General features: G+C 36.3%; 1 protein-coding gene across 2 annotated transcripts in view; it reads right to left on the reverse strand.

Annotated features, from left to right (window-relative positions):
* DSC3 (desmocollin 3) overlaps positions 1 to 20,600 on the reverse strand; it is a 48,927-nt gene that overhangs the window by 18,491 nt on the left and 9,836 nt on the right. For both annotated transcript variants that reach the window (XM_014781309.2, XM_014781310.2), the window contains exons 2-9: positions 19,621 to 19,705; positions 17,807 to 18,003; positions 15,938 to 16,057; positions 12,134 to 12,289; positions 10,731 to 10,875; positions 7,697 to 7,863; positions 4,947 to 5,081; positions 4,367 to 4,552 (exon numbers count right to left, since the gene is read on the reverse strand). In XM_014781309.2, coding sequence (XP_014636795.2) covers positions 4,367 to 4,552; positions 4,947 to 5,081; positions 7,697 to 7,863; positions 10,731 to 10,875; positions 12,134 to 12,289; positions 15,938 to 16,057; positions 17,807 to 18,003; positions 19,621 to 19,705 — 1,191 coding nt within the window. The remainder of the gene's footprint in view (positions 1 to 4,366; positions 4,553 to 4,946; positions 5,082 to 7,696; positions 7,864 to 10,730; positions 10,876 to 12,133; positions 12,290 to 15,937; positions 16,058 to 17,806; positions 18,004 to 19,620; positions 19,706 to 20,600) is intronic.

Below are 20,600 nucleotides of genomic sequence, written 5' to 3' on the forward strand. Positions count from 1 at the left end.
AGGGAAAAGGATTAATATCTTTGCTGATGAACACTATCTCACAAATTACACATTGGCATGATCATGCAGAGAGTGAGAGCATCTGTTGGCAATGAGAAATGGATGGAGATTCAGGAAACAGCTGCTGCACTGGAGGAGGTTATTCAATCCAGAGCCACTTGCTAAAGCCTTAGAATTTCTTTATGGAATTTTTCGGTGCTTAAGCTGGATATTGTTTTAGCGGCTTAAAACTCTGCAAGATTTGAAATCTGGTGGGATGAAATCAATGATTAACAAAAAAATATGAATTCTCTTCCATCACTTTTTGTTGCATCAATTGAAAAAGAATGTTCAAAAATATCCTATATCTGCACTGAGATGCTAACAACTCCCTAGAAAATGAAATGTTGTATTGTTGTGGAACTGAGGACTCTCTACGTAGAGAATGACCGAGAACAATGTCTTCCTCACTCAAGCCCATATGCACTGCTGTTGCTGCTGCTGAAATAGAAAGAATATACCGAGATGGAAAGATTAGCCAGGACTCAGCTAAAGACTGTATCAGCTCATGCTCTACAGTTCCAGGAAAGTTCCCTATTATGGAAAATTAACACACTAGTCCCAAGAACATGTTAAGACTTTTAAAAATATAATAATAGTATCCTATTGTTTACCAAGTGCTTTCATTTTCCTTATTATAATTGAATAGCTACTAAGGAGACAGAGAGAAGTATTATTTGTATTTTACAGATAATACATAGGGTAAATTTCCAAGATCACATAGCTATGCAAAGCAATTTGACATAGTGCTTAAGATCATATACTTGGAATCAAAGAAACCTAGGTTCAAATCCTGTCTCTACTTCATCCTAACTGTGTCACTTTGGGAAAGTTTCTTAATCTCTCTGAGACTAAGTTTTCTCTTCCATACAAATGTTGTAAGAATGACATTTAACATTAGAACACATAGTAAGTGCTTTACACTATAAATTTTAGTAATCTATCAAGCTGTCACACAGGCGAAGGGGAAAAGTGGTGCATTTATTAACAGCCAATATAATGCAATAATTGGAAACACCAACTAAAGAGGCAATGCTTGGAAGCTTTGTTCAATTGAAAGAAGTAAACCTGATCAATCTTTGGTTTAACCTACTGATTACTTAATCCTTTAGGGTATAAAGGAATGAATGAAGTGAACTTCTATCCTGAACGTAATCCAAGTGTACTCTATCCTGAACATAATCATGGCTAACAAGGAAGAACTAGAGCAGTGGAAAAGGAGGATTCCTTTAAGGCAATCAACACATTGACGTCATTCTTTACTTTAACCAGTAGGGAGAATATTCATCATCAGCTATGTAGCCTACATGACAAAAAGATGGATTTCAAAAGCCCTGATTATACAGTGCTTATTTTAAAATAGAATATACCTCATCAAGGTTAGAAAGTACTTGCAGATATAACTTAAGATTTATAACACAAATCTATAACACAAATCTTTGTCAAGGAAAAGGATAAGATACCTTTAAAGACCAGTGTGGCTATCAAAGGAGCTCTGTGATGAATTCAGGTTTTCTAAGAGTTTGCATAAAATATAGAAAGGATGACATAACATGGCAAATGCAAATTTTATTGACCAAAACATAGAGAATACTATGAATGGCTCAAAGAAAGAGAGAAGGTAAGATTAGCAAAGGAGCTGATAATGACAGAGGAAGGAGAAAATTTAAAGAGTAAACGCAGAGCAGTAGAAATGAATTGAAGTTCTAAAAAAAGATAGGGATAATAATAATACCTTATCCTAAGATATTGTGGGGGATGTGACAACTAACTATAACTCACAAAGGTGCCTAATATCATTCTCTCTGACATAAAAGGTGCTCAGTATATGAAAACTATTTTTAAAATTCTGAAAGTATTTCCTAGATGTATGAACTAGGATGTAATTATAAAATGTAAGTGCAACTATCTTATATTTAAAAATAATGGAAATAAATGCATACATATTTTATTAGGAAAGAAATTTTCTATATTCTTCATAAGTTAAACTAACTTAAACTGAGCCAGAGACAAAGCAGTCAAGTATCATCATCTAATTGCTCTCCCTCCTGGGGAATCCTGGGGTGGTACCCAGAAGCTGTTCACCAGAAATGAAACAGATGTTTATTAGTCATATGGGGTGACAAATATTCTAGGAGATAGGCTACAATTTCTAAAGATACTTGGAAATATTATCTTAATATCTCTGTGATTAGCACTCCTTGGGGGGAAAAAAATTCACTCCCTGGATTCTACTCCTTGGAATTCTGAGTATGAAAAAATTGAATGTGTTGATATATACATATTTAATTTTTTAGAATATATTCTTTTGAGAAAGTTTACTAAAGATCATTTTGTATTGGTCAAAAAAACTCACAATAAAAATTTAATTGCTAATCTTACTTAAATTTTGCCTCTATAAGCAAGACAAAACCATTGAGATAAAATAATAATAATAATAATGAGTTTAACTAATGGCTTTGAATGAAAGAGACCTGAGGAGCAGCCCTCTGACCAAGCAGCAGTTAGAGAGCACACTAAAAGGTCTGAGCTTGGGTCTCCAACTTGAGCTACTGCAGTTGACATGATGTGTCCATCTCAGATCTCAAACTACTCCTTTGACTTATTTCCAGAATGAGTCAAGGTGATGGGGGGTAGGGCATGGAGAAGGATGTCCAGAAGAAATCTTTTACAAAACATCTGTTGCCAATCACATCAATTTTGAGGTGAATGCCTGTACTACGTAAGTGTATCCAGCTTTGGAAACTATAATAGATGCATAGCGGCCCTTTTCAAAAGAATTATACACCACAGCCCCTCAGCCACCCCTGACTTTAGCTGCAGCTGTGATGGACACCTCCCATTTACACTGACAGATTCACATCTCAAGCACACCAAGATGCAGCTCTTCAGATTCAAAGTTTTTTCCAAAGCCAGAAAGTGGGCAGGCACAGCCCAGTCCAGAAGTACAGGAGAGTTGAGGCTCCCTTGGGGTAAACTTCAACCAGTGGGGCATGGGTATTGAGAATGAGAGCTGATGGATAATGCCCCAGGAACAAATCTTTGAGGATATAATTCTGAAGTACGTTCTACACGGTTCATTGTATGGTTGCACACCAGAGGTGACTAACTTAACAATGCAGACTTGAATTGCTTTTCATTCTTTCCTGTCTTACTTTCTCATTTTTACTCTGGCTTTCTAGAATCCACTTCCTAAATATCTACCTTCACTGAGGTCTTTGTTTTGGGCTCTGCTTTCTGGGGAGTCCAAATGAAGACTGGATGGAATTGGACCAATGAGGAGAAAAAATGATCAGTACTGTTTCCTTATTTCTTCTCCTATTACTCTCAATTATAAAACTTCATTTTTTTAAGTAGTTGGTTTTAGTATTCAATTTGAGCAGATCATGTTATAGAAAACTGAAATAGGGAGAGGTTTGATGTTGAGAGTCATCTGGAACCAATATATTTGACTACTGACATCTGGACAGAACTCGCCAAGTCTTAGTACCCAATTTCTGGAAATTCTTACAGAGGAAATAATTACAAATAGAGATATTTATGTACCAAAGTCTCCACCTTCCTGTTATTGGCATATAAGCTTCCTTTATTCAATGAATGACCCCTATACCTGCCCACAGGACAATTTTCTTTCTTGTTCTGGGCTAGGAATATAAAACCAAAGATCCTTCCTAAACAGGGATTTTTCTGCCCTCATAACCTGGACCCTAGAATGTAACAGTACAACCAAAAATACAATACATAGAAGAAAGATTAAGTTCATTCAGTTCTGTCTAATGTAATATTATATTTCATCTTCAATGCACCTTTAAAGGGATTAGACACTACTAGGCATATATTCAAGACAAAGAGAGTGAGAAGAATATGAGCTTCTAAATTATATCATGTAGGGAACAGTTAAAGAAATTGGGAATATTTATTCTAGAGAAGGTAAGTCTCAAATGGACATAACAGCTTTTTCAAAAGAATTATACCTGTTTCATACAGCATTAGCAATAGAACCCAGATCAAAGACATGGGATATAAGGAGAATAATTTAGGTACAGTAGAAGTAAAGACTTCTGAGAATCAGAGCTCTACAAATATGGAATAAGTTGCCAATGGTGATCCTTATAATTGAGAATGTTCAAGCGTTAAGTTAGGTGAATAATAACTGGCAAAAAAAATTACAGAAGAAAGGCAGACATTAGATGGGAACAGTTGGACTAAATAGACGAAGTTCTTTTCCAACTTGCAGAGTCTATGAATTGAAACTATTTAGTTGATTAAATCATTAGTTGATTAAAACTTAACTTGCCAAGTTGTCAATTATCTGTTATTACTGTACCTTTACAACACACAGAACACCTTCATTAGTTTCTTTGTCTGTACTGATTTTGAAATATCCATTTTCATTGCCCTTTAAAATGGTAAAATTGGCTCTCCAATTGGCAGTGTGAATTAAATCCTTATCTTCTACAGGCATTCGTAAGATTTCCACATTGACTGTATTTTCCTCTACTGATGCTTCATACTGAAAAGGAAAGAATTCATTGAAAACTTACTATATAAAGAAAACTTTTACAAAGAAAGTATAATGTTTCTTCCACTCTGAAAGTGCTTGTTCTTATAGTTTTTGCCTAGATTATTTTAAAACCACAAATCACAAAGAGTATTGTTTCATTACGGGTTATCTTTAAAATGAAAGAACTTCAGTACCAATGGAGACTAATGTTACTGGCCTTTAACAAGAGGGAGATAATACAAATACTACTATGAATAAATAAAAGATATTTATGTGTCTGCTATTTAATTTTATTTATAAAATAAACATATATTTCAAATTATGATAAATGTTTTATTAATTCAGATTAAATAACAAATAACAATACACAAAGTAGAGTTAGATTTTGATATTATATACTTACAGCATTTTGTCTGAAAGTGGGTATATGGTCATTTGAATCTTTTACTGTTATGATACAAGTTGCTGTACTCATCAATCCAAAAAATTGACCGTCCATGTCTTGTACTTTCATTATCAATGAGTACTTGTCTACAACCTTAAAACAAAGCAAATATTTAATTAGTTTTGAAAAGCTTTGTTTAGATTTATAAATGCAACTTCAGTTGTACACTCTTCTATTTATGAGTATCCATGCTTTTATTTGATTTGCACATTTGCATACACACTAAGAATTTGGTAGACAGGGATAAAGCTGAAAAAGTAGGCAGAGGTTAAATTACAAAGAGGTATACAAGAATTTAGACTTATGCTTAAGCAGCAGGTAATAGGGAAAGATTTTATGGGAGTCATAGGGAGAGCGCAAAATAAGAACATTTGAGTCTCAGAAAGAATATTCTTAATTAAGGTTGAGCATAATTTGGAGTGAGCTGAGCTAGAAGTCAAAGAAACCAGTTAAAGAGTTCCTGAAAGAGTCAAAGACAGGTGGTCCAAATCTGAGGCAGTAAAAATGAGGAAAGAGAATAAGGGTGACAGGAAAGTTAGGTGGGGGTCACAATAGAGTAAGACTTGATAACAGATTCTGCATACAAGTTAAGAGAGAAGGAGGGGTTAAGAATGATGCTCAAGTGTCCTAACTTGGATAGATAGGCATACGGGGGTATCATCAACCAATAAAGGAAATGCAGAAAGAGAGAGAGTTCTCTGAGCAAGTGAATACTAGCAAGGTTGGCAAGGAGGGGCAAAAACAATGTTTTGTTTGGCACGTATCGAATTTTATGCGGCTATGGGAAATCTAAGGAGAAACGTCTAGAAGGCACCTGGATATATAGCCCTATACTTATGGGAGAGATCATAGTCAGAAATACCAGTCTGGGAGCCATCAGTATGTAGGTGGCGGTCGAAATAATGGCAGGAATCAGATTATCTAGGAGAGGTTAAAGGATGACAAGAGCTGAGGATATGGGGGAAATAAGAAGACTAAGCAAAGGACACTAAAAACAAAAGATCAAAGAAGAAGGAGGAGAACCAGAAATCCAAGGGAAGAGAGTTTCAGTAAGTGCCAACAATAGACAGGGGCATGAAGTAACTGTTGGATTTGGCAATTAGGAGGTCACTATTGACTTCTGTGAATGAAGTTTGCAGATGGTGTGTCGACAATGAAATGGAGTTGTTAGTTTCTGACACAATCATCTTGGTTGCCTTTCTCTTCTGTCTTACTATTCTTTAGCTACTCTTCTTGTTGTTTCATTTTTCTATTTCCTTCTATTTCTTCCTGAGTCTTCATTTAACTTATCTCTCTTCCACATTGAAAATCGACATTCCCGCCCTGAAATGCTCCTCCCATAGGCTCCAGGACTCTCTGATACCCTGTTTTCTCTTCCTCTAAATGCACTGTTTCTTTATCTCCCTTGTTCATTTCTTTATTTCTTGCATTGTTCTCCACAAAATTCTCTTAGATTTTTTTTGATCAGGCACACAGACCTGGGTTTGACCCCAAATCTGTATCTTACAAGCTGTATAACCTTAAATTATTTAATTTTTCTAAGCCTCATTTTTCAATCTGTAAAAAAAAATGAGGAAAAAATCTTTGCTTTCACTTGATTACCACATCATCTCTACATATTCCACAGATACAAAAACACATTCATATTGTCTCCTTCAAACTTTCCCATTCATTATTACCATTATGTGCTTTATCGCATAAAATGTCCTGCCTGCACATATACACAAAAATAAAAATAACAGTAAATAAAACTTCTGTACTACTTTTGATTCCTTTTTACAAGTTCTCACCATCCCTTCTTTTTTCTTTGGCATCAAATCTCATTGATTTCTTCTTTATAATATCTCTCCCAGTCATATTGATCCTTCTATTTATGTTATTCTAGTTGTAGTGGGAACCACTGAAGTGTTCCAATAAAACTATTTTGGACATATGAAATTGATTAATGTGTCTCAGTCAATAACGCATGACTCTGAGTTAAATGTAGGCTGAGAAAACGGACAGAGCAACAACAACAAAAGATTAGAAGATTGAGTGTGATAATTTGACTTGGGCAAGTTAACCAATCTTGCTGACTGTTACATCTCTCCTCTATAGATTGGATATATAATCCATTTAGCAAACAAGGAAGTTATAAAGATCAAATAAAATTATGCATAAAGAATTTGAACATAAAGCGCTATATACATGACAATACACTATACTCCAAAAGGTGTTACAGATTTTTAATAATTCATCAAACTTGTCTCAACTAATCTATTCCTGATAAAAAGCACATATCTACAATATCTGAATAGGGACCAAAGTATGATCTACACTCATGGAACAAGGATAACTAATTGTCCTACATGAGGAAGCTAAATGTCCTACACACCCTTACTGAGCTGGAACTAACCAGCCACACACAGGAAATAAATAAATAAATAAAATAATATTCAATAATAACAACTTTCATAAGAAATATCTTTTGTTCCCACTCTTTCTAAACATCAGTTTACCTCTATTTCTATTCCTTATGGCTTCTCTTACATAAGGAAATAGAAGTAATATAAAAAACAGGTAACATGGCCAGGAATTCTTATTATCTTAGGCCTAAATAAAATAAAATTAGAAACTCCTAATCCACAGATAGATAGCAAATTACAGTAAATGGGGGGGGAGGTGCCCAACTCCCAGGAAAATGAGATTCTCTAGAGTGTGAAAGCTACCTCTCTGTTCAGATAAGGAGAGACTGTGGTGATTACGCCTGTGCTGGGATGCACGGAAAAGAGCCCAGGTGACCTTGGCATCTGCTCCAAAATGCTATACTTCAGGCGTGTATGCATCGTGTCTGGTTCGTCTCTGTCTGTGGCACAAACCACGCCCACTGTAGTACCTACATGTTCAAAAGAAGAGTCTTCAATTTCCAGAACTGCAAAATATGTTTAGGAGCAGTTTTCAAATTTTAGCAATGATGGTGGGAACCTAAATTAAAATATATTTCTTACCAGAAATATTTCATCTTTAGATAGTACTGATGAATATGACTTCAAATTCATAACACGAAACACTTGGATGCTGAGAATCATGGTATATTTTTACTTTGCTCACAGTTTAAAATGTTTGATAGTAAGTTACTAAAAACTTATTTCAACGGCATTTAAGAAAAACTTCAACACATATTCCCACATATTGCAATAACAAACCCAGCTGGAGAGACAAGCCACGTCTCCCAAGTAAATCAGATTTTTAAAAATTAAACTTTTGGTTAATAGCTAAATTAAGACTGATTTGGGATAAAATTTTATAGATGGTCAAGTTGAACTTTCACAACCCAGTCTCCTTTCTATGATGTTTTTGGTTTCTGCTAGTCTCTGATTTGCTTCATTTTTTTTCACCAGCTTAGTACCCAAATCCCACTGCTCCGAGCCCCACTTAATCCTCAGGAAGGGATTTCATAGTATTTACCATTCAGAGAGAATTTAAGTCAATTGTTTCTTCAGTTAGAGTTATTAATATTTGCCACTTTTATGGAATGTAAGAATATTGCCCTGGTAAAGGATTTTAGGTATCAAAGAGTACATACAGGTGGTATTTTTATAGTGTAAGAATAGCATTCTAATGCCCATGAAAATGTAATATATAGATCCATTTTGCCTTAGCCCTGTATATAAGGCTGGCCTGAGGAATAATACATAGAAATACAATCACACATAAATATTGTATTTAAAGGAAATAAAAGCCTTAAGACAAGGAAATATTAGTTTTAAATAATTTTGTCACTAAAATATATCCTTAAAGTTTATATATGTGTATGCATGTGTATATGTATATGTGTGTAAATAAATATATATATATTATATTTACATTTATATATATAGTGGAGGATGTCCAATTACATATTTATAAGTAATGACAAGATTTCTGCAGTGGATCAATATGAAGGCATGAAGTAATAATCTTATTATAAGAAAATAAATGTTATTCATCTATCTTTTCATAGAAAAAAGTTTATAATCTTTTTAAGGCATAACATTTTCTTCCTGCAATTCTATTGACAGTCAGGAAGACATAAACTCTATTTTAATCCTCTAGATACAGAACTGCTTTACTTATCATAGAAAATCTTCCTAAAATCTTCAGAATTCCTTTCCGGGAGTGCTATACTTCAGTGTTAGTTGAGCACCATTTGTCCAAACCTTCTGTGTGCGAGTTAAGGCAAACTCAAGGAACAACTATTAATTCAGAGTATCACAGCCTTAATTGATCTGAACTTACTGGTCTGAGATGCTTAAAGGACCTGGGCTAATCTGGGCATCAAAGTGTTTGTCCTTGATTCTTCTCTGTTACTACTGAAGAGAACAGAATCCTCAAGAAAGAGTTTGAAACCAACTATCCCTCTTTGGGAAAAGAAAAATGTAACAGAGTCATAGACTTGTGAGGCTAAAAACATTATAGGTCATCTAGTGTAGTTAACTCACTTTACAGGTCAGAGAACTCCAAGGGACTTCCACGAGTTCCCAGAGTGAATTAATAGCAGACCCTGAATCAAAAACCAGGTTTCCTAAACTCCAAACCAATGATTTTTACTTTTTTAATTGTAGCATGTGAATAATAAAGAGGTTTAACATCTATGACATCAAATTATTAAGGTAAAATATGAAGGGGAGTAGCAGGTATAATAATGCAGTGAAGATCTAAGTAACTAGTAGAAGCCTTAATAGGCGAGTTAGCAAAGTCATCGTTTATGATTGAGTCCACCTCTTTTCAACTTTACTGTGAGTGGTTATTCTCCATATTGCAGGTCCCTGAAGGCATCATGAACGCCACATTTAAAGGCCAACTGAACTGAGACACTTTGGTTTTCCACATATGAGAGCAAGTGTTTAAGACAGAAAGCATGTGATATAAGCAGTTTCTCTAAAGTTATTTCCAGTATTCATTCTAAATTGAAAGTAGTAAGGTAGTAGTTTTAAGAGAAGAGACAATAGAAATAAGAGCTTTAAAAAAATTATATCCTCAGTGGGTGTCATTCAACACCTCCCCAAATAAAACCTAATAAAAATATATACACTGATTTTAGTTTTATTGTACATTCTACCTAGCATGTCCTCTCTTGGAGGTGACAATAATGATGAACCCACATTATGATAAAATGAAATAAAATATATAAACCAAATATGGTACAAAACTTGAATAACTGTTACCTGCCTTTATAATTAATTGGTATAATATTGACAACACTACAAACTCTGGTAATATCCTGTAAGTTACACATTGTTTGGATTTGATGGGATTAAATGTATTCTGGTAAATAGATAATGGTCCAGTATTATCTCAGGGTGATCTGGCCTTGAGTATTACAAATTCAATGTCTCAAAAAAAGTACACAAACATATTTAACATAATACCTTTTACTCTTAAAAGTTGTCTTATCATAAAGTCTAAAAGGAAAAGGCCTTTCCAAGTCTAAAATGGATAGATTTAACTAAATGAAAGTCCTGAACTTCTGTACCTCAAAAACAAGCTCTAATAAAACTGAAAAGCAACAATACCCTGAGAAAATATTTACTATGTGACAATAAGTTAATGTCCTTAATACGTAAAGAACACTTTTAGGTAGATTAAAAAAGTAGTTAAGAAAAAGATAAACACCAAGGAAAATAAGAGCAAAGAAAATGAACATACATTTCATAACAGACAAAATACAAATGGCAACAGAAAACATGCACAAAAAAATTCAATAAAAAAAGGTGGTCTTACCAATTCTACTACTTTCTGGAACTTCAAAATTATAAACTGCTTCTGTGAAAATAGGGTGGTTGTCATTTTCATCCTCCACTCTGATGGGCAGTGGGAGAGGTAAGTCTGCTGAGTACCCATCTGCAGTGGACGCATAGGCAATCAACTGTAAAACAGGAAAAAGCAAGTTCAATCGTCCATTAATATAAGAGTCTAGCAAGAGAGAATACTATGCTTTATCTACTACCTTCTTTGCAAATCTTGCAATAATAAACCACTTAAAATTTCTATTCAATGTTTTTTTAATCATCAAAGCATCAAATAGAGAAACACTTTAAGGATAGTAAAGAGCATTCAGTATTTGGTAGAAATGGCTACACTTCAAATAAAACTTCAGAGTACAGCAAAGTCAGGGACAACTCTGTCCATTAGACTGAGGAAGTAAATGTGAATATAGAGACTCAAATTATAGTCCTTATTCATAATCAAAAGGTGATGTTGGGGAGAACAACTAAATTCACTGCAATGGGAAAAATCCCTACTACATCATCTAAATGAAGCAATGATTCCCAATCTTGTAACTACCAACCCCTTCTATTGTTTTACCTCATAGGTCACATATTTTAAGAGTTTTTATAACAAAATTTATTTACCAATTTCTGCATTGCTAATTAATCAAAGGCAATGCAATGTCAAATAGAATGTATTTCTGTTTGGCATGTGATTACAACAGAGTTGAAAATTTTCTAACCAAAAGCAAAGAAATGTCATGTGGTGGACATCAGTTACATCTGCTTACCCAGTATCTCTTCCCTCTTCTGGGAAGAGAATCCCTCTTTCCTATGGAGAATCATTCTCCCTGCACCACAGGGATGACCACATGACCTCAGAGCATTTACCATACTAAATTGAAAATTGTGTTGAGTTGTTCCCCCTTGACTGTAAGCTCCTTCATATCAGAATGCTGGCTTATTATCCCTTGTTTAGGTTTAGTCTCCCATTTTTGCTTCCTCATCTAGTTCTCAGACATGATCAGAGAATCGTACAGGTGGAAGGAAGACAAGAAAATTAGTTACAGCAGAAGAGGGAAGAGGGCCCTTCCAATCAACTGTGGCCACGTCCTGGAGAGAGGAAATTGTACCATGACCAGAGACAGAATGAGTATCTCATAAGCAAAACCAACTCCCGGAAATTTACTGGAATTTACATCCAAATGCAATTAAAGCTCTTTGCTTTGTTTCAGGCTTACCTAAAAGGAGTCGAGATAAAGAGCAGACCAAGTATTGCAAAATATTGCACAATATATGTCCTTTGACTTTAGGAAACCCTCTAAGAAGAGAGTGCAGGAAGACAGAAAGGGTAGATGGAGTATCAGAAGTAACAGTTTAATCATCTAAAGTCACGTGTATCAATAATATTCATACATCAAAAACATCATATTCTTCACGATCCACAGGCCGAGTACAATACAGATTTCCAGTGTCTTTTTCTATGAAAAACAAATTTAAAGGTTCTTGGTCAACTCCACGCCCACTTATTGAGTAGAAGATGGTATAGTTCTGTGCTGCATCAGATTGAACCTGAAAGGAAAAATACACATATGTAAAAAACTACAGTCAAAATGCTATTTTGAAAAATGCAGCTTATGTGTTTATATTTTTCATTTTTAAAGAGGTGTCTTAATAAAATAACAATCACATTTGTCACTTCATCAACACACAAAACAGTAACGAGATTTGGCAAAAGATTTTGTAAAACTATTCAAATTTAATGAAAACAATGTTCAACATAAATAGTAACCAAAGAAAACCTAATTAAAAACAATAAGGTATAATTTCCCATCTAGTGATTTGGCAAAGATAGAAAAGAACAATAACACCCATTTTTGGTAGAGGTGAGGCAAACAGGGACTCTCATATATTGGTGAGAAGAACGCCAATTGGCATGCTCCTTAGGGAGGGGAACTGACAAAAATTAAAAGAATGAGCTATGAGAATAAACAGAGAACACTCTTCCCGGCAGAGGAAAGAGGAAATGCAAAGGTATCACTCCAGCCTAGGGTTGTGCGTAGAGTGTTCAAGGAGCAGCAAGAAGGCTACTGAGGTTGGAGCAGAGAGAGCTGGGGGAAAAAAGTAGGAGACGAGGAGGAATACAGCAATAGGGGGCCACATCATGTAAGTGATTCCAAGGATGTTGGCTTTTTCTTAGAGTCAGATGGGGAGCTGCTGGATGATCTAGACCTGAGTAAAATTATCTGAATTACATTTTCAGAGGGTGATACTTGGTGGTTTGTTAAGACCAGCCTTGGGTGAGTGAGTGGGTAAGGGAAGAAGCAGGAAGACCATTTAGAAAGTTACCACCAAAATTCAGGGGAGAGATGACAGTTTGTTAGACTAGCATGGTAGCCATAGGGGTCGTGAGAAGTGGTTAGATTCTGAATATAATTTGAAGGTACAGTCAGCAGTCTTTGCCGATGAGTTGGATGTGTGGTGTGAAGATGGAAGTCGAGGATGACGCTACGTCAGAGGGTGCCAATATCCCCTAATATCTACTCTGCCAATCTTCCTTAGTATTAGAATTTATAGCTGAGCACAAGTTTGCCCAGAATAAAGACATTTCTCAATCTCCTTTGTAATTAGGTATGGCCACGGGAAAAGGTCAGGCCAATGGGATGTGAGCAAAAATAATATATGCAAGATCCAGACTGTGCTCTAGAAGGTGAAGGAATGTGTTCTCTCATTTGGACACAGCGATGAGCCATCATGAGCCTGCAGGCATGGCCAAGCTAAAAAGGAAAGAAGCCTGGGTCCCTAGTGTTTTCTCAAATTATAACCTCTTTCCCAGATGACACTTTTACCTGAGAGGAATAAATCTCTATCTTGCTAAAACCACTGTAATTTGAGATCTTGGTAAATGCAGCTATACCAATATCTTATAATAATACTGGAATTAAAAGTTTAACTGAAAAGAACAGATGGATATGGTAAATTGGGGCTCAACATCTATTTTATCCTCCTACTGTGTCCTCTCATAGTGTAGATGCTAAAAAGATTTAAACAGAAACAAACCCCAAACCCTCCATTTTCCAGAATCTCTTGAAACTAGAGGTCTGGATTTAAATATGGACAATCAGATGTGCTTGCTATGAGATTTGGAGGCTATAAGTGAGGTAGATACCTCATCTTTGCTGCTTCTGCTGTTTTTGCTGGCATCATAGTTTAGATTGCTTTCTTTTTTTTTTTTCTGCAGCAGCAGAAGTTCTGGTAGTTTTTCACCAACATTGTGGGTCTTGAGAGAGAGCATATGGATCAATCTTTTTGCTGACATTGATTGCAGCAGTTAAGATGGTGTTCTAGAGCTGCATTTGGAGGAGCCACTTCCTGACTGGTGGTTTCTTGACCATGGAAGCTTCCTGACCATGGTAGTAGCACTTTGGTTCTAGAATTAGTGGCTTCCCCACCATGGAGAAAATAGCACGTCCTTTGGCTGCAAATTCTGTGGTGTATCTTGGGGATTCCTTCCTGAAAGTTCAACCTAAAGTTTGTTTCTTCAGCCCTCCCAACAAGTCTGTGAACTGTTTGATACACTGTAATAAATCCTTATCTGTTAATTTCTTGGGGAGAAACATGCTCTTTACAACTAAAACTTTATCAGACTCTAATACCCCAACAACCGAAATGATGGAGCTGCCATTAACTGAGATGGAAAGATGTTTCTAGGAGAAAATCCAAACATTTGATTTGTATATGTTAAATTTAAAATGTTTACTAAACTTCCAAGTGGAAATATCAGTTAGGTAGTTTGGGCTGGAAATATGAAGTCTTAAGTCTACAATGTATAAATAGTAATTAAAGCTATGAGACTGGATGAGGTCACCAAGAGAGTGAATATAAATTAGCAAGAGACAAGGTTCATGGACTAAGCCCCGCTCTCCAAAGTTTAGAGACTGAGGAAGGTGGTGGCGGAGGTGGTAATGAGGAAGCACCAGCAAAACCTACTAAGAAGGAGTAGCCAGCAAGGTAGGTGGAAAACAAGGTGAACGGTGGCCTAGAAGCCAAGTGAAGAAAGCATCTCAAAGAGGAGGGAGGGGTCAGCTGTGTCAAAGGTACAGATGTCAAGGAAATGAGGACTGAGAGGTGGCGACTGGTTCAGGAATACACAGGCTAAAATTAACAACGATCAATATAACTTTGATAATCAAAAATAATTTCTTAATATATCTCATCAGTGCTTAAAGTACAATAATCAAAAAGAAGAAACAAGGGTCTAGCACTGGATAGAATAAAAAATAAGTGTGAAAGACACTAGAAAAATAGTCAAAAATGTATCCAAGTAGGACACAGGTCGCGGCATTGGTATTAAACGTTAATGACGGTAATAGAAATTTAAGGGGATAAGGCAGGCACAATGCCAAGGATCTACTTGAGTAATTGTTTGCACTCTGTATGTTCCATTTAACTCTTTATGAAAAGTAAACCTGACCCTGCTTAAAAACTTCTCCTTGTTTTTAGGAAAAAGTTAAACATCCTAACAGAACACACATGGCCCATTATGGTTTGACCTCTACCTGCCTCTTCTGCCTCATCTCCCTGCTCCACCCCCATCATCCCCATGAAGACCAAGCTACCCAGAGCTCCTCTGAGGAGTCATGGTCACTTTCACCTCTGTTCCTCCCTCTTCTCCCACAATGATTTCCCTGCACAACACTTCCTCATCCTTCGGGACTTAGTTCAGATGTCTCCTCCATCAAGCCTTTTCTTGTTTTCTACCCCATTTCATCTCAGAACTTGGTGCTCCTCCCACGAATTCTCAGATCACCCCAACCCACCTCCATCACAGCACTCATCACTCACTATTGTAATCATGTGCCTACTTCTATCTTCCCCACTAGACTAATGAACTACATGAGAACAAGGGCCATGACTAAATTTAGTTCTAGCTTCAGTACTTAGAGCAGTGCCCTCCACAGGATATACTAGGTGCTCAAGAACTAGCTGCTAAATGAATGGATAAACTAGTAAAGATCATTTAATGGCTGCAGTCTTTCTCATATTATACTAGTAGTAGATTTTTAGTGATTTTTTTCTCATTTTACTCGCTTTTATTATACTTCATGAAGATCTTCAATCAAATCTGTTTATTTTTAAATGTTTAAAGAGTTGTTAAACCTGAACAAAACAGATTCTTGGAATTAGAGCACTCCCACTCAGAAGGCAAGTAAAACCTACTTGTTGAAGAAGCAGAGGGAAAGGGCCCAAGGAATTCTCTTGCATTGAACAGGGAATAGGTGCCCATCTCCTCTTGGAACGCCTGAGAACAGTTTCTTTAGGATGTCTTTTCCCCAGCACCTGAATTTAGAGGAAGAAAATAAATAAACAAAAGCATCACAGCCTACTTCGTGGTAAAATAGTGGACAGCTGATAATCCTAACACCTCCCTGGACGCTCAGTCTCAGGAATTTCCGTGCTGAAGCTAAAGACCAGATAATAAGGTCTTTTTGCAGTAGAAGGGTAAGAATGAATGTAACCAGATTTCAAGTTTTCATAAACTAGAGAATTTCCTCTTGTCTACCTTTCTTACACTGAGCGTACTTTCAGGTAAGGAAAATCATCCCTGAACTCTTAGCTCTTCTTGTTCTTTCCCCCGTAGAGAAAGAGAACACAACCTCTTCATAACAATCTATAGACAGCACCTACTTGTTCTTTCTGCTAAAACCTCATACTCTTAGGCGAACCACAGCAAGAAAATGCATGTTCTCCACTGCCTTAACACTCTATCTGCATTCTCCAACATGGTAGCCCTAGCCATATATGACTATTTAAATTTAAATTAACTAGAATTAAATAAAATACAAAATTCCGTCCTTCAGTTGCACTAGCCGCAGGCCAAGTGCTCAGTAGCCATTAATATTGGGCTAGCATATCAGACAGAGCAGATTATAGAACATATCCGTCATTGCAAAAAGTTCTATCAGACCTTTTAGTGATTTCTGTCTCATTTCATGGTGTAGCAAGGAAGACATTTTATTTCTTGAGAATTAATTAATAAATAATTTGATTAAATAATTATTAAAGTGCTAAACAGTCATTTAAATTAACTTTATCATTAATACACTCAACATCGATTACTTGTAATCCAGTCTAAACATCTAATCATTTTTGTGACTACTTTCATAATGGCATTCCTCATCATGTGGAACCTAGAACTGCAGTGATTAGTCACCCAAGTGACGGCTAATACCGTGCCATACACATTCTTATTCCTACTTACACATACTCCAGGGTTTCCAGCTCATTTTAACATCAGAATCACTGTGGCACTTGAAATCAACCTCTTATTCACTGGGAACCACTGCCCTTAATATTATTTAGCATACGTCTATTGACTATGGGTCAGGTATGAGGCTATAAGCACAAAGGGATCAATTCATGCCCTCAAGCAACTACAGATAAATTGCATGCACTAATAAAAGATTGCAAATGCTATAATAGAGGGATAACCACACTGACACTGTCACACAAATGCAATTAGACTTTGGAGGTGGGAGAAGCCTTCACAGAGGAGACATCATTTAGATTTAACAAAGCAAAATCCAGAACCAATGAATAACCAGTGTTGAGAAAGGGGGTGGGGAGAAAGAGGGTGCAAGGGAGAGAGAGAAGGAGGAGGAAGGGAAGGAGGGAAAGCAAATAGATGGGAAGGGAGAAGAAGAGGAAAAAACCCTATTTATCTTTTGGTCCTTTTCGCAATTTTTTTTTAATTTTTGTTTTTTTTTTTTTTGAGGAAGATTGGCCCTGTGCTAAAATCTGTTGTCAGTCTTCCTCTTTTTTCCTTTTTCTCCCCAAAGCCCCAGTACATAGTTGTGTATCATAGTTGTAGAGTTGTATCTCTCCTATGTGAGATGCTGCCTCAGCATGGCTTGATGAGCAGTGAGTAGGTCCGCACCCACGATTCTAACCGGTGAACCCGGGCCGTCTAAGCAGAACGCATAAACTCAACTGCTATGCCACTGGGCCAGCCCCTCTTTTTGCAATTTTTAATCAATACTTAAATGAAAAGGAAAACATGATCTGAAAATATCAATGCACTTTGAATACCTTCTTCTGATGTTCCAGGAGCACAGGTATCTCTTTCTGTGTCTGTTTCTTCGTATCAGAAAGCGATATGGTGAATGATCTTTTCTCATCAAACTCAACAGCACTGGCCGTGTATACCGACCCATCATCTAGAACTCGGAAATCAGGGTCACTGGACTGGATGAGGTCTGCAGACCCAAGGCACTCTTTCAAATTAACTGCAAGTAAAAATTTCCAAGTTGTGAAGTAGAAACACATGCAGAAAGAAAAAAGTGTTAAAAAGTTTATCCAATCTTCTTCAAAATCATGAAGTGGAATGAAATAAACCAATCACTTTGCATTTACCAAATATCTTAACCAATCTCTTTACATGTATTAAAAATTGATCACTTACTTTCAAGGAAAAAATAATAATTCTTGATTGTATACTTGTATTAAATAAACCTTTATATGCTTCTAAAAGACTTATGAAAATGATCTTCCTGTTAAAGAGGTGTGCTTGTTGCAATCATGACAAAGCTGAGCTACACGCTCCCATACAGGCCTGAATAAACAGAAAAGTTTTCTTAATATAATCTGAGTCTTTTAAGAGACACCTGTCTTCAGCCCTAAGTTATACACACGAGCCCAAAGAGCAAAGCCCAAAGAGCAACACGAGTGTATGAGTTTTGCAAATAGTCACGTAAGAAAAATCTATCTTTGAATTCTTCCCACTGGCACTTTTCTGTTACACTCCACCCCACCACCCCTGCCCCCTGGAACTGCAGTTCTCTTTGTGTTCCCATTCCTTAGCTTTCCAGGGCTCCCCACTGAAACTCTATATGGGGTCTTCTCTCCCTGGGAATTTTCCCTAGTAAAAAGTAATAAGATATAAGTATCAATATAAGTGTTTTGATACTTATATCAAAAGTATCAAATCCATGCCACTCTTCAACTATCTGTTTTAACAGAAACCAAACTGTAATAATCTCTCAAGTAATAATCTCTCAAAGGATTCATATGTGACCCATGTATAAAGTTTTAATCTGTCACAGAGGGAAATGTTTAATCAAAAAGAAGTGAACATCTTTAGGAGTAATGACATATTTCTCTCATCTTCATATGTTCGGCAGAATATTAACCTCTGGTCTATTTCCCTAGAGGAATGCCCCTGACCACTCTTTACATCCTTTCCTTTCCTCCTTCCCATAGGAATAATAGTGACACGTGTTTAATAAAATTAAATGAGGCACTTTAACCAGAAATGGGACGCTTTGTTGAAAAGTAAGTTTGGTGTCTCTAGGACAAGCTATATGTCTTAAAAAAAAAAAAAAATCATGCTACTTTCCTCCAATATTCTCTGTACCACATGGAAGGTCAACCTGGGCAGAGCTTCCCAGCTTTGGGAAAATTTGAGTTTCCCCAACATCTCAGTATGCAAATAGCTGATTAAATTTAGTTTTGAATGTAATGGCTCACCTTGTTATGTTCCTCAACGCAGCTAGAGCATTGATAAAAATATTGCCCTGATTCAGCTCCTTAGCTGTAGTTCTCTAATGCCAGAATCCTTGAGCAATGAAAGGGCTATGTTCTACAAGTAATTGTTATGTATTTTTTACACTGTTAAAATATAAATGACTACAAAATCACGGCTTAGCACATTTGTACTAGAATCAACCACAGAAAATTCAATGGAATTATAAAGAATAGAAACATATATTTAAACTTATCTTGAATTATATCTAATTATAGATAGATTCAGGCTAACTCCAAAAGGCAAAGACCAGATAACATTATCTTTCCAGCATAGGTAAACTAAATCTCTGATTTAAAAATACTGTTTTGAAATTTCTCACCTCTGCCGACCATTTTGTCTGCCTCTAGTTTAGAAGGTATATTAAATGTCACCATTTTGCAGGCTTCACAAGTAAAACTGAAGACCTAGAATGAAGAAGGTCACATTAGTACCACACAGAATAAAGAACAAAGTTTCAGTTATCCAATCTGTATAGCATAGTGCGTATAGTTAACAATACTGTATTGTATACTTAAAATTTTTTGCTGAGAGGGTAAATATTATGTTAATGTCCTTATCACAAGAAAATAATAATACTAAAATAAAAGGAGTGGGAGGAAATTTTTGGAGGTGTTGGATATTTTTATAGCATAGATTGTGGTGATGATTTCACAGGTATATACTTATCTCCAAACTCACCAAGTTGTATACATTAAATACGTACAGCTTTTTGTGCATCAATTTTACCTCAATGGAGTGGTTTTTTAAAAAAGAGTAAAGAGGTGCCGGCCCGGTGGCGCAAGCAGTTGAGTGAGCGCGCTCTGCTGCCGTGGCCCGGGGTTCACCAGTTCGGATCCCCGGCGCGCACCAACGCACTGCTTGTTGAGCCATGCTGTGGCAGCCTCCCATATAAACTAGAGGAAGACGGGCACGGATGCTAGCCCAGGGCCAGTCTTCCTCAGCAAAAAGAGGAGAATTGGCAGATGTTAGCTCAGGGCCGATCTTCCTCACAAAAAAAAAAAAAGAATAAAGAACAAAGCCATATATCATCTCAATAGATGCAGAGCAAGCAATTGATAAAATCCAACACCCGCTTATGATGAAAACCCCTCAACAAACTAGGAATAGAAGGGAACGAGAGCAACTATGAAAAACTTACAACTAAGATCATGCTTAATGCAGAAAGACTGCTTTCCTCTGACATGAGGAAAAAGACAATGAGACTTACTTTCACCACTTCTATTCAACATTGTACTGGGGCTTCCAGCCAGAGCAATTATACAAAAAAATTAAATTAAAAGCACCCAGATTGGGAAGGAA

Source organism: Ceratotherium simum, chromosome 14 (assembly GCF_057802395.1).
Source record: "Ceratotherium simum simum isolate JZ-2026a chromosome 14, ASM5780239v1, whole genome shotgun sequence".
NCBI lineage: Eukaryota > Metazoa > Chordata > Mammalia > Perissodactyla > Rhinocerotidae > Ceratotherium > Ceratotherium simum.